At 41.8% G+C, this 10,920-nt stretch overlaps 2 protein-coding genes across 2 annotated transcripts; both read right to left on the reverse strand.

Annotated features, from left to right (window-relative positions):
- Nucleotides 1-120: 120 nt before the first annotated feature.
- On the reverse strand, nucleotides 121-4,327 carry LOC129597765 (mucin-5AC-like). The gene is made up of 5 exons (XM_055495433.1): nucleotides 3,263-4,327; nucleotides 2,282-2,414; nucleotides 1,757-2,170; nucleotides 841-1,690; nucleotides 121-583 (listed from the first exon to the last, which is right to left on the reverse strand). Exons 1-5 carry the CDS (start codon nucleotides 4,196-4,198, stop codon nucleotides 121-123), a joined length of 2,796 nt encoding a protein of 931 aa, XP_055351408.1. The 5' UTR covers nucleotides 4,199-4,327.
- Nucleotides 4,328-6,825: 2,498 nt separating this feature from the next.
- Nucleotides 6,826-10,472, reverse strand: LOC129597766 (uncharacterized). The gene is made up of 2 exons (XM_055495434.1): nucleotides 8,751-10,472; nucleotides 6,826-8,169 (listed from the first exon to the last, which is right to left on the reverse strand). Exons 1-2 carry the CDS (start codon nucleotides 10,043-10,045, stop codon nucleotides 7,143-7,145), a joined length of 2,322 nt encoding a protein of 773 aa, XP_055351409.1. The 5' UTR covers nucleotides 10,046-10,472; the 3' UTR covers nucleotides 6,826-7,142.
- Between the last annotated feature and the right edge of the window lie 448 nt (nucleotides 10,473-10,920).

The following is a 10,920-nucleotide window of genomic DNA, read 5'->3' on the forward strand; positions in this document are numbered from 1 at the left end:
CTGTTACAATACCTACCGATTATTCCGGTTATTGTTTGTACCGTACTTACTCGTAACACCGATCCGGTGTACAAAAGCATGCAGATGCAATTTCTTTAATAATTTGTACTTTTTCGCTACTTATAAAGCGGACAACATCAGTCTTCCGGTGCTCGCTGGAGTTATACCCCATTCCGCCGGGCGTACAAAACGATGGGGGGCATTAAAATTTGTCGGTTCATTAAACATGCTTATCAAGCTACTAGGACCAAAGTAAGCGGGATTTAAAGGTGGTCGTACAGTACTCGTAGTCTGGTCTACTTGTATCAGCGCGTCCTGCAGAGCTACCGTTTTTGGGGAAATCACGTCTGATTCCTGTTGTGCGCCGCCGGTTGCATTACTGGTTATGCTGCCGTTGGTGGACGCTCCAGCAGTTACCGTTACGTTTTGATTACCGTTCGACTGCGTTGCTGCGGTAGTAGACTGGAAGGATTGGGCGGTTACAGTTATCGAAGGCAAAGGAGATTCAGTGTTTGTGTTAATGCGATCGGAACTCGTCGTCAATGTCAGCGCTCCATTTGAATTGCTAGCTTGTGTTGCTGCACTAAAATGAAACCAGTCGAGTTTTAAAATTTTTCGAGTTCGAAAACAGAAACTGGCACGGAAAAAGCATCCGCCGAATAGCTTAATAAAGCGCAAATTTTAAAAGCATAGTTACCTTTTTTACGACCGTATTGCCGTACGGCCAATATAAATTAAACAAACTGCAATAACGTTACGTTACCCTAAATCGAAAAGAAAGCTTTTGTTTTTTATTCAATTGAACTTTTGAAGATATGACATCAGCATTAAATAACTTACGCGGCGCCGGATACTGGCGTTGCCGCACTTGGCGCGGGGGTGGCAATATTACTCATATTCAGTGTGCTGCCGGCAGTGATCGCCGTGGACATTTCCTTTGTTGTGCGTGTACTAGCAGGTGTGGTTGGCGTTGTTCCAGAAAAACCTGAAGTATTCTTTAACGCCCCAACCAAGGATGCCGACGTTGTGGTTATAGCTGGTTTTGCTTTAAAATTTGCAGTAGCTTTGCGTACAGTGGCCATGGTACTGGCCACCGTGCCCTTTGTCGCCGTAATTTGTTGTGTGACCTTTGAGGTCGTAGTCGTGGTTGAGGTGAGGGGTTCTCCGGTTACTCCTGTTGCTGTTACAGTAGACCTCGGGACTTTTCTGGCAAATGTACGTCTTCGTTTGCTGGTAACAACTGGCAAAATCGTCGTATCCGTAATTTTTTCCTCCGACAAATCATCGCCCTCTGGCCCATTATCGGTGTCATTTTCCAAGGGAGCGGTGGTCGTGGTTTTGCGAGATTTTCTTTTGGATTTCTTACGGCGTGGGCGCTCGTCTTCATCGTTATCTTCGTAATCAAATCCTGTTAGCGCTCCTTCATCCACATCAACAGCTGTGCTAATCAGCACCAGCCGGCGGCGTTTATTTTTCCGTCTTCGTCGGGGTCCTTCAGTAATTTCATCAACGGTATCCGCGTCATCTTCCGGATAATCATCTTCTTCCGCTTTCGGCCGAGTTGTGGTTTTTCTCCGATGGAATTTCTTATGACGGGTTGTCGGTGTCGTCGTAGTTGCTTCGGTTACATCATCTTCGAACAGTTCAGCTGGCACCGCCTCTTCGGTGGCCATCTCGCTAAGGCTGCTATCTAAATTGCCAATAAAACAACACATTCCTGATATTTTATGTGACATGGAAAATTTAGTTACTCTACCTGTTTTCTCTGCCTCGGATTTGTTTTCTGTAGTCTCAATCGTATCCGAAGATAGAGTTGAATTTTGTGAGAGCGTTTTTCCAAGAATTAGGAATCGTTTGGCCGGGGGAAAGGTCACCCGCGCTGTAGTTTTTGCAGCTGTCGTTGGTCGCGGAGTCGTCCGGGTGGTAACGACTGCAGCAGCAAATTTAAAAATTACAGCACCGGTTGTAGGGCGAGAGGTGCTTTTAGCTGTCGTAGCGGCTGGTTTTCGGGTCGTTGTCGTGATGGGAACTTTCACCGGTGGGAGAGTAATTTCTACTATTGGTTCGGGTGGCAGCGTTATATCCACCAGTGAGTCGTCACTTGAGTTGGCGTCTTCTGACAATGTGTCATTCAGTCCTTCGATGTCAGTCAGTTCGTCCTCAACAACTTCTACAGGGCAAAAGGGGGAATTAAAAGCAACAGAAATTAGAAACTGGTTCTACCGAAATAAAAATAATATAATCAGTCGCTTTGCCATGCAGGTTTTGTAATCTACTGTACCTTCTGTGGTGTTGATAGCACCAATTTTGCTCGAAAGCGGAGGGTTGGCTTCGACTACCGCACTTGTGGTCTTTTCGGTTGGCTTCGTTGTAGGTGTTGTGGTACCAGGATTTGCGGTTGGTGGAGGAGAAACCTTCGAAACATTGTACTCGATTATGTTACGAAGACCACATCTCTACTTAAGGGATTTGGCCCGGTACATAGCACCGAATTCATATACATCCACGGCAACTTTCGCTATCGCGCACTCCCAAACACTTTTTTGCACTGCTTTATAGTTTGTAGCCAAAGGATTCGTATACATTGGCAAAAAAACCGTTTGTGCGCGCAACATCCGGTTCGGGAGTCATTAGTGATATAAAATTTCAAAAGTTCAAACGCGCGGATTTGTACCAAAAGTCTCATTATGAATCGATGCTCATCAAATTTGCACGAAAACGCACAATTTTTGAAATTCATTTTAAAATTTTAAAAAAATGGTAGAAAGCTGGTTTGGTACCAAAACGATCTTCATAGTAATGTGCGTTTTCGTGCAAAATTTGAAGAGCATCGGCTCATACTGAGATATTAGTATTATGCTACTGTAGGCGGTAGTTAGTGTTGGTAGAATTTCGAATGGTACGCCCAAATTCACTTTTCGGGCTGCTTCTAGTGGTGAAAACTGAAAATGTTAAAACTGCTCCTTTACACGCGTAGACTAACCGGAAACAAACGGTTTATTTCTTTTTGGATTTTATGAGTGATTAGTTATTTCAGAGATATTTATTCAGAAAAAATTTCAAACTTCGATTGCCGCACATACTGTTTTATTAATTAATATCTAACTAGTTTTATTGTTATATTTACGTACTACTAAAATACTCGTACTTTTACTCGTAGAGTACTTTTAGATTACTGCACCACAACCAAAATTTGCATTTACGATCAGTCTTTTTGAAGCTGTGGAAATTCTAATTTTCCGCGTTGTTACAAATAATTTACCGTGGCAGGTTCCACTTTCACTTTGCTGGCAGCAGTTGTTGTAACTGCCAGCACCGTTGTATTGGATACAGGGTACGGCCCGTACGTTGTCCTGTATTTCCAAGAATACGCAGGAGTTGCATAGGGATTATTTCCTGTATTATAATTTCCTCCTGGATAATACGGTGCTGGGGCATTTGGATAGTACGGACTAACTTGCGGCGGTAGTGGGTACTTGGTGTCGTAAATCGTCCCTCTGTCGTAGCTCGGAGGCGGATACTGGTTATATGCGGAGTTGCTGCTGTACGGCCGATTGGTTTCCGGCATCGGCGCTATGTACTGATCTCCCTTCGGGAATGAAGTTTCGTACACTGGCAAAGAATATGGTGGAGCCGGTTGTTGTGGCCGTGAGTAATCCAGAGCAGGAAAAATCGGCGCTTGGTACTGTAAGTTAACCGGTCCGTATACATACTTAATCTGTGGTATGTTATTAGCATTTGTATTTGGCGAGGCTGAATTGTATCCGTTGTACGACGGTGAGCCATAGCTGGAGTCCGCAGCGACAGCATATCCGGGATAGCCGTAATTCGAATAGGAAGACGTGGGTGCAGGAGCGTATGGCGGGAATCCGTATACGGGCACCCGTGAGACGTTGGATAGTGTATTGGGCGGTAAAGGGAATGTTATGCTGACACCACTGGAGGAATTCGTTACGGAGATCACACCGCTTCCGGCGGGATTGTATGCTAGATTAACGCTGACATTCTTCACCGGCCCGAAAAATATACTTGGTAGTCCATTAATATATCCAGAATTTACACTGGAATAATTGGCCGCAGCCACAGATACGGGATACAGTAAGGTATTGGCTAAAACTGAGGCATCTACCGCTTCGTGCAACTGACAAAGTTCCAATAACGTGTAAATCACACAGAAAATCGGGTGAAACCAAACCATTGCTGTCGCATAATGGTAAATATGATTGTGTTGTTACAAAAACCTAACAAAACAATTACTCTCACTGACACCACCAACCTTACAGTTTTTCGTGTCACATGCAGCACCGATGGCCCATATTTCTTTTCATTATATCTACTTAATTGTTTAGAACAAGCTCATACACTGAATCATTTAGTGGCGCGCTTTTAAGAGATTACGAATATTTAGTGGTGTGGGCACAATATAGCTGCAAAGAGAATTCCGTCACGGAAACAAGGACATCACTGCATCGCAGTGTGTCCATTTGCCAGTCCAGGAAAAATAATAATGTATATGTATTACAATCATAATATTACAGATCGCAAAAAAAGACATTTAGCAACCCATGATCATCTACAGTCTGCAATAATTATTCTCGATTTTAAAGACGAAAGGTTGCCGATACGCTCGGCCCGGGTATAGTCTGTTACTTGTAGCCACTTTATGCGATGTCTTGACACAGCCCAGTGTACGTTACATACGTCACATGTTTAGTCTTTGTAACTCTAAACGGTCGAGTGTCCAGATTTTATCCCTATTTTCATCGTGTTTTAACGTTTGATAAGTTTGCGAATATTGTGACTTCATGTTAAAACATTAAAAATGCCAGACATTAAAAAAATCTGCGCAGAAGTCTATGCGCTACAGTCTAGACTCTATACTAAGGCTATAGCGCACCCTTACATTTTTTTATAATTATGGTTACATGTATAATATGCGAGTGGTGCTAGCTATAGCGACCTGCAGTTACGATACTTGCCTATGTGCACGTAACGTCAATAAACATCGTGTATGTGTAACGTCTATTACTTATTACCATATCATGCCGCATAATCGCATTTGTTTTTTCACAAGTGATTCATTGGTTTGTTGGGATTAAAAAGAGCTGCTACAGTTTTCTTACTAATGATCCAAGACAAAATCAACACGATAAGTTACAGTTTTGTGCATCAAGCCAACTAGCAAGCGTATCTTGAGTGTCGAAAATGTGCAGTACCTACTGCGAATCTTATGCAATATATTACAGAAAAATAAAATAAATAAGCTTATAGTCTTACGCTCTGACTGCAGATTTACGCATTTTGCGGGCTCCGTAATGCTAAATGCATGCAAGATACAATTGATAAATGACATCTTATAATCTTATTGGATTTTTAAGTGAGTACGTGTTGGATGGCTCGTTTAACTCAATTGCAGCACCCCGTATACAGTACATGCAAAATTCGCACATCGACATCAATATTAGCAAACGTTTTTGACTATTTAGTTCCTTAACGTAGATTGTCGTATTCTTATTCATTAGGTGACAAGCTTTTTACCACATGCGTTCAAATTTGACTGCACCGTGAATTAAGAAATGGTATTTTTGTTTTTTGCATATAAGCCGGCTCGGATGACCGTCTTCAATTTAGTAGTCGTGTGTATCGATGATACTGCCGCGGATATGTAATTAGCATATGAACGTTTCGATTTACAAATTAATCCCGATTTTCGGCGCTGTCACTTGGTACCAATCACATTTAACAGACAAGCTAATATGCATTCCTTTGTAAATCTTATTTTTGCTTGCATTATGGCAACCTTTATTGCTGCGCCAACCGTGAACTCTAATCCCTACGGTTATCCTTTAACTTCTGGAAGCTATATCGACTACCCGCGCCATGAATCTTACAGGAGTCCGTCATATCCCGAATACATTAAAGCAGAACCCGTTTTGGAGGAGAAGGAAATCGAGGTAATAGTTGAGCGCGCACTGCCGGCAGTAATTGCCCATCCCTGTGACCCGTGTGAAATCCCAGTGGCACAGGAAGCAACATTCGATATAATTATACCTTACAAGCCACGCTCTGTCAAATCAGTATCAACCAATGTTGATGTGGACATTGAACGAACCGTGTCAGCGATTGCCGATTTACCTAATCCGTTTCCCGTTCTTCGATCTTGGACAGGAACTCGTAAATAAAGCCAGCTTTGACAGCTTTTAAGGCGGTGATTGCTTGACCATCACTTTATTGCTGCCTGATGCCGTTGCAAAAAGATTGTTTAGCACCACCATAAATTCGTTATAAATCTACCCACACGTATAATGTAAGATCTCATGAATCTGAGTATCCTTAATCTGCCCAGTACCATTTGTATGTGCTTCCTTTTCCCTAAATTTTGCAAATATCAGTCAATGGTTATGCAGACTTATTCTTCGTCTCCTTATCTGTATTTGACTAAATTGTAGATATACTGATTTCTGCACATTGTGTATCAACAACCCTTTTTTTCTGCATTGTGAATTTATACATTTCGGCTTTGTTCATGCAACCTGTATAAAACACTGCAGCTTAAGACGACTTCGTAGTGCACAGAATATAAATTATTTTATGTACTAACGACTAATATACTACTGTACTATGCGAGAATATCAAATAATTTTACTCAGTACTTTAAAGAGATCCGTGTATATAGGCGCGCATCGCCCCAAAAACAATCAGATTTGTGTATCGTATACTGTTTTGCAACACAATAGTTTACACTTTTACATGAATAGATAGTTTTACACAATCCATAAGAACATACTGAATTAACGGTTGCAATTGTTTATTGTTATTGCGTGAATCGTTTTCGATAGTACTCGTATTATGTTCATCAACGTAAGCAACAGTGCTGATGTAGGTACTGAGACATCCAATGAAATAATTAATGGATCCTGACCAGCGAGCCAAGCACCACTAACCAGTAACGACTATATACATAAAAGTTACAAAGTGACCTTTAATTATCGTGCGGAGATAGTTATGTTCAATTATGTACGGTTCGAAATAATCACAGGATTTAGAAGGAACAAGACACTAATAACAACTGATTTTCGTCACGTGCAGCTTGAAAGTGAGATCCGCGTTTAGAAACATTAAACACCAGAAAGCTAATATCTTTATAGACGCTTATTGGTTTTCTGCGAGGAAGAAGATAGCTTCGTTGTGACAGTGACTCCCGAAAGGGATTTTGTGACCGGCGATTTATCATGCGAAAATCCAGTCGACGCGGTAGATTTTCCGGACAGAGTAGGTTTCAAACTGTTGATTCGCAGTATATATGTGCCGATCCTCTTGCGGCGATTAACGATCAGCTGAATCATGCTTTTTTTACAGGAAAACGCTAAAAATATGTACATCCCTTGCAGGCCATTCATAATGATGCTCACGTAGCGCAATGGCGACACGGCGACCGCAAAGAAACCAGTTATCCAGGCAATACTCATAATCATTGCCAATTTCAGGTACAGTGTGAACTGAGTTTTTTTGCTGGAGGCAGTAGAAGATTTTGGCCCCAGATTGGTTAGTAAGGTTTTGTTTTTGTGATTCTTCCACAACGCCGTGCTAGTTGTGCCGTAAAAAATCACATTGCAGAACACGATGAGTACAACGGGTGCGCCGAAGAATATCCACAAACTCTTTCGACGGTTAATCCAACAAATATTCCGGCCGTAAATAGGACTGTAATCACTTTCCGGCAGGACTTGATCCAGCACAATGGCAGGAATCAGGGATATTAAGGGCACCAGCCAAGCAAACAGGCTGTAGCGGATGTAATTGGCATACGTTGTTGAGTTAATGGAAGGATTCTCCAGTGACAACACCGTCTTTGTAATGTCGAAGGCAATCACCGTTGACCAGGAAAAGGACGCCAGTGCCATGTAATGCAGAACTACGCCGATAACCGTGCAAGGAACGGAATTCAAGGAAAGAGCATACTGCACTAATGGCGCCAACAATAGCAGTAAATGCACGGTAAATATTGTGGCGCTTATACTCAACATGTTTAAGTCCGGGACTAGTTTGGTTTTTCCGGCCAAAATGTACATTGCAAAATGGAGAATCAAACAAAATAACGACAAGGCAAAACAGACAATAGAAAGGATAATCTCCGAATTTGAGAACGCAGCGACGTACGCGTCATACCTATAAAACAAACAAACCCTTTAATTTTAGGAATGTACAGTTAATATAATATTTTGTACTGTTAATATTCATAATAGAACTATCTGAGCACTCGACTCGCTATGCGGTTTTAATAGTACACAGATATTAATTTTTAGTGTGCAAAATGCGCACGCAGCATAAAAGTGAAAATATTAGTACACAATTACAAAGCGCAATAAGAAATGCGCAATGCATGCGCATTACTGTATGTCTTCCGTTTATTAAAATTATCTTTATAAATCCTTTGTTAACCATTTCCGCACATTCACAAGACTACAAAACAAGTCCGCAGGTGGTTTCACCTGGATTCGGAATTTCATAAAGTATAATCTTCTACAGATCTAATCTATATAGGCAGCTAATGGGTAATAATACCAGCCTAATTGTAAGGAGTACTACCTACTACTGTATGTAATTACAAAACTGATATCAACCGAGACACAAAAAAAATGTTGTGCATATGCAGTTTTGCTTTTGTTTATCATACATTATGATTCGCTTATGAAAAAGTGATTGCCGATATTGAATATACCGATAACCCTATATAGTAAATCACTTACTCATCAGAAATGCAAACGGCGACAACGGAGTTGTTGAAAATTACATCCGTCAAATTGTAGGAGTGTCCTGATGAATTTACATAGAGAGTGTTCCCGATAACGTGATACTCGTTGGGAAGGAACTCGATCCGTGGACAATAAACGGCATCCGCGGGAAACTTATTATTCTTGTCGCTGGGAAGTGTGATCGGTTGATTCGAAGACGGAAATACTGTGCCAGGATTCCCGTCAGTGGACGTTGACGGCGCTGTGGTCTTGAATTTGCACAATCCATCTTCATAGACTTGCTGATTAGGACAGAAGATCTTACGGCAACGCTCTTGCCAAGGATCAAATACCCATCCTTCCGCACACTTCCGTTTGGCGCCCACCACATTCCCATCGTCCAAATTCAGATCCAGCAGCATCGTCATGGAATAGCCCAGTGTTGGTATTTTGAAGACATCCGTGGCGATGAGATCGGTGCCGTTGACCGTAATCGGAGGAATATCAATCTCAACGTCAAGTAATAGCGGGGACATGCAGTTATTGAATTGTAGTGTTTTGATGTCCACGCCATTACAAGCAGCACAAGTTGGGTTTTTGTAGACAGTTTCATTGTAAGTCACGGTCCGCATATACGACCGACACTGGGCTGCGGCAGTCGCGTTTGTCCCATCTGGACATGCATCGACCGACGGCACACATTTTGTAATATTCGCCTTCGACGAAAAGCTGTAGGTCAACCGGCAGCTCTTTCGCACGAGAGGATCGGGATAATCCGGAGCAAAAAATGGCAGAGGATTGGTTACAGTTATGTTCAGTCCGCTCAAATCTTTACTGCACCTTAGGTCAATTTGACCAAACTGCAAATCCTTCATGTTTTCATCGTTACACAAAGCACACAAGATATTGCGATATGCCAGCCGACTGCGTTTGCTTAATGCCGGGATAACCGTGAAAAGGTCAGTGTCGCTAGCTGCACACTGCGTTCCATCGGAACAAAGGTCACGCACGTACATTCCTACATGGCTATTGGTGGAGAACGGTACGCTAATGCATGTAGCCGGAGTGGTGTTGACGACGGTTACAATCGGCTGCAAGGGTGTATCACAACAATCCCCAAACAAAGCACATTTCTCGTCACAGAAGCAACGCCGACCATTCATGGCACGGTCCGTAAGATTGTCCAGGAGCTGCTCTTCTTCGCAGCTGGATTCAATGATCGAGCAGTGATAATCCAGCTGAGCGGATGAGAAGGAAACCCAAAATATGCAGCCATATGAAAACAATAAATATAACGAAGGCTGGTCCATATTTCTTATAAACGTAGCGGCAAATAATAAATGCGATTTTAGAAGACCACAAATTCGACCATTAATAACTATAAGGATTCGGATTAAGAGTTATGAATATGAGTTAAGCTTGAGTTAATAAAAGTAGCTTTTGGATGTAAAGTATGAAAACAACGATGCATAGTCAAGCCGAAACATAATGGCGATGTTGTAAAGTCGCTCCGGTAATTTCTAAGCATTAACCTTGCACTCAAAAAAGTGTCGATTAAGCTGACTCGGGACAGCTGTAGTCGGCAGATTAAGACAACGAAATGTGCCAAGTTCACTATTTATACTGCTTGTGATTCATATTGTGAGTACAGCGCTTATGGTTAGTTATCCCGTGTTTAAACAGTTTATCCTAGAGGAAACCCCGCCAGTAGACGCACTGTAGTGCGCCGTGGGAAGTACACAGCGGAAGAGAAACACGCATTAGTGTAACGCATCGTCTGTACGGTACTTGTACTTGCCATGATCATGTCGACAAAACACGTGTATACTATAATTATTAACGACTGGATTAGTATACTATTAAATAACTAAAGTTCTGGTGCGTACCAAGTATACCACGTGCTGAATTCCCAACATCGTACCGAAAATCATCGTGCCCTTAGGCTGACGATTATTCAGTGTCGTCTAGGTCTTTTGGAGTGCTGCCAACAAAGAGTTTCGCGCCAGCCAAAATCAAAAGGCGAAACATGAAAAACCTGATAGGGTAATTTCATTTGTTATACAGTGTTTTTTTTTAATTTTTAGGTATACTCGTATGCAATATCTATATATCTATATTTTATCGGTATTACAAACGTTAAAGACTGTGGATACACATTTTATACAATACATATATAGTAAGCGTA

The sequence above is a fragment of the Paramacrobiotus metropolitanus genome, unplaced genomic scaffold (genome assembly GCF_019649055.1).
Source record: "Paramacrobiotus metropolitanus isolate TYO unplaced genomic scaffold, Prichtersi_v1.0 Parri_scaffold0000108, whole genome shotgun sequence".
NCBI classification, from domain to species: domain Eukaryota; kingdom Metazoa; phylum Tardigrada; class Eutardigrada; order Parachela; family Macrobiotidae; genus Paramacrobiotus; species Paramacrobiotus metropolitanus.

Bases quoted from the DNA above. Each gene is read 5' to 3' on its own strand.
- LOC129597765 (XM_055495433.1), bottom strand. From the start codon at position 4,198: ATGGTTTGGTTTCACCCGATTTTCTGTGTGATTTACACGTTATTGGAA. The intron at 2,171-2,281 runs GTACAGTAGATT...TTTGCCCTGTAG, and splicing joins TGCTATCAACACCACAGAAG to AAGTTGTTGAGGACGAACTG. The intron at 1,691-1,756 runs GTAGAGTAACTA...TTGGCAATTTAG, and splicing joins ATCCGAGGCAGAGAAAACAG to ATAGCAGCCTTAGCGAGATG.
- LOC129597766 (XM_055495434.1), bottom strand. From the start codon at position 10,045: ATGGACCAGCCTTCGTTATATTTATTGTTTTCATATGGCTGCATATTT. The intron at 8,170-8,750 runs GTAAGTGATTTA...TTTGTTTTATAG, and splicing joins GCCGTTTGCATTTCTGATGA to GTATGACGCGTACGTCGCTG.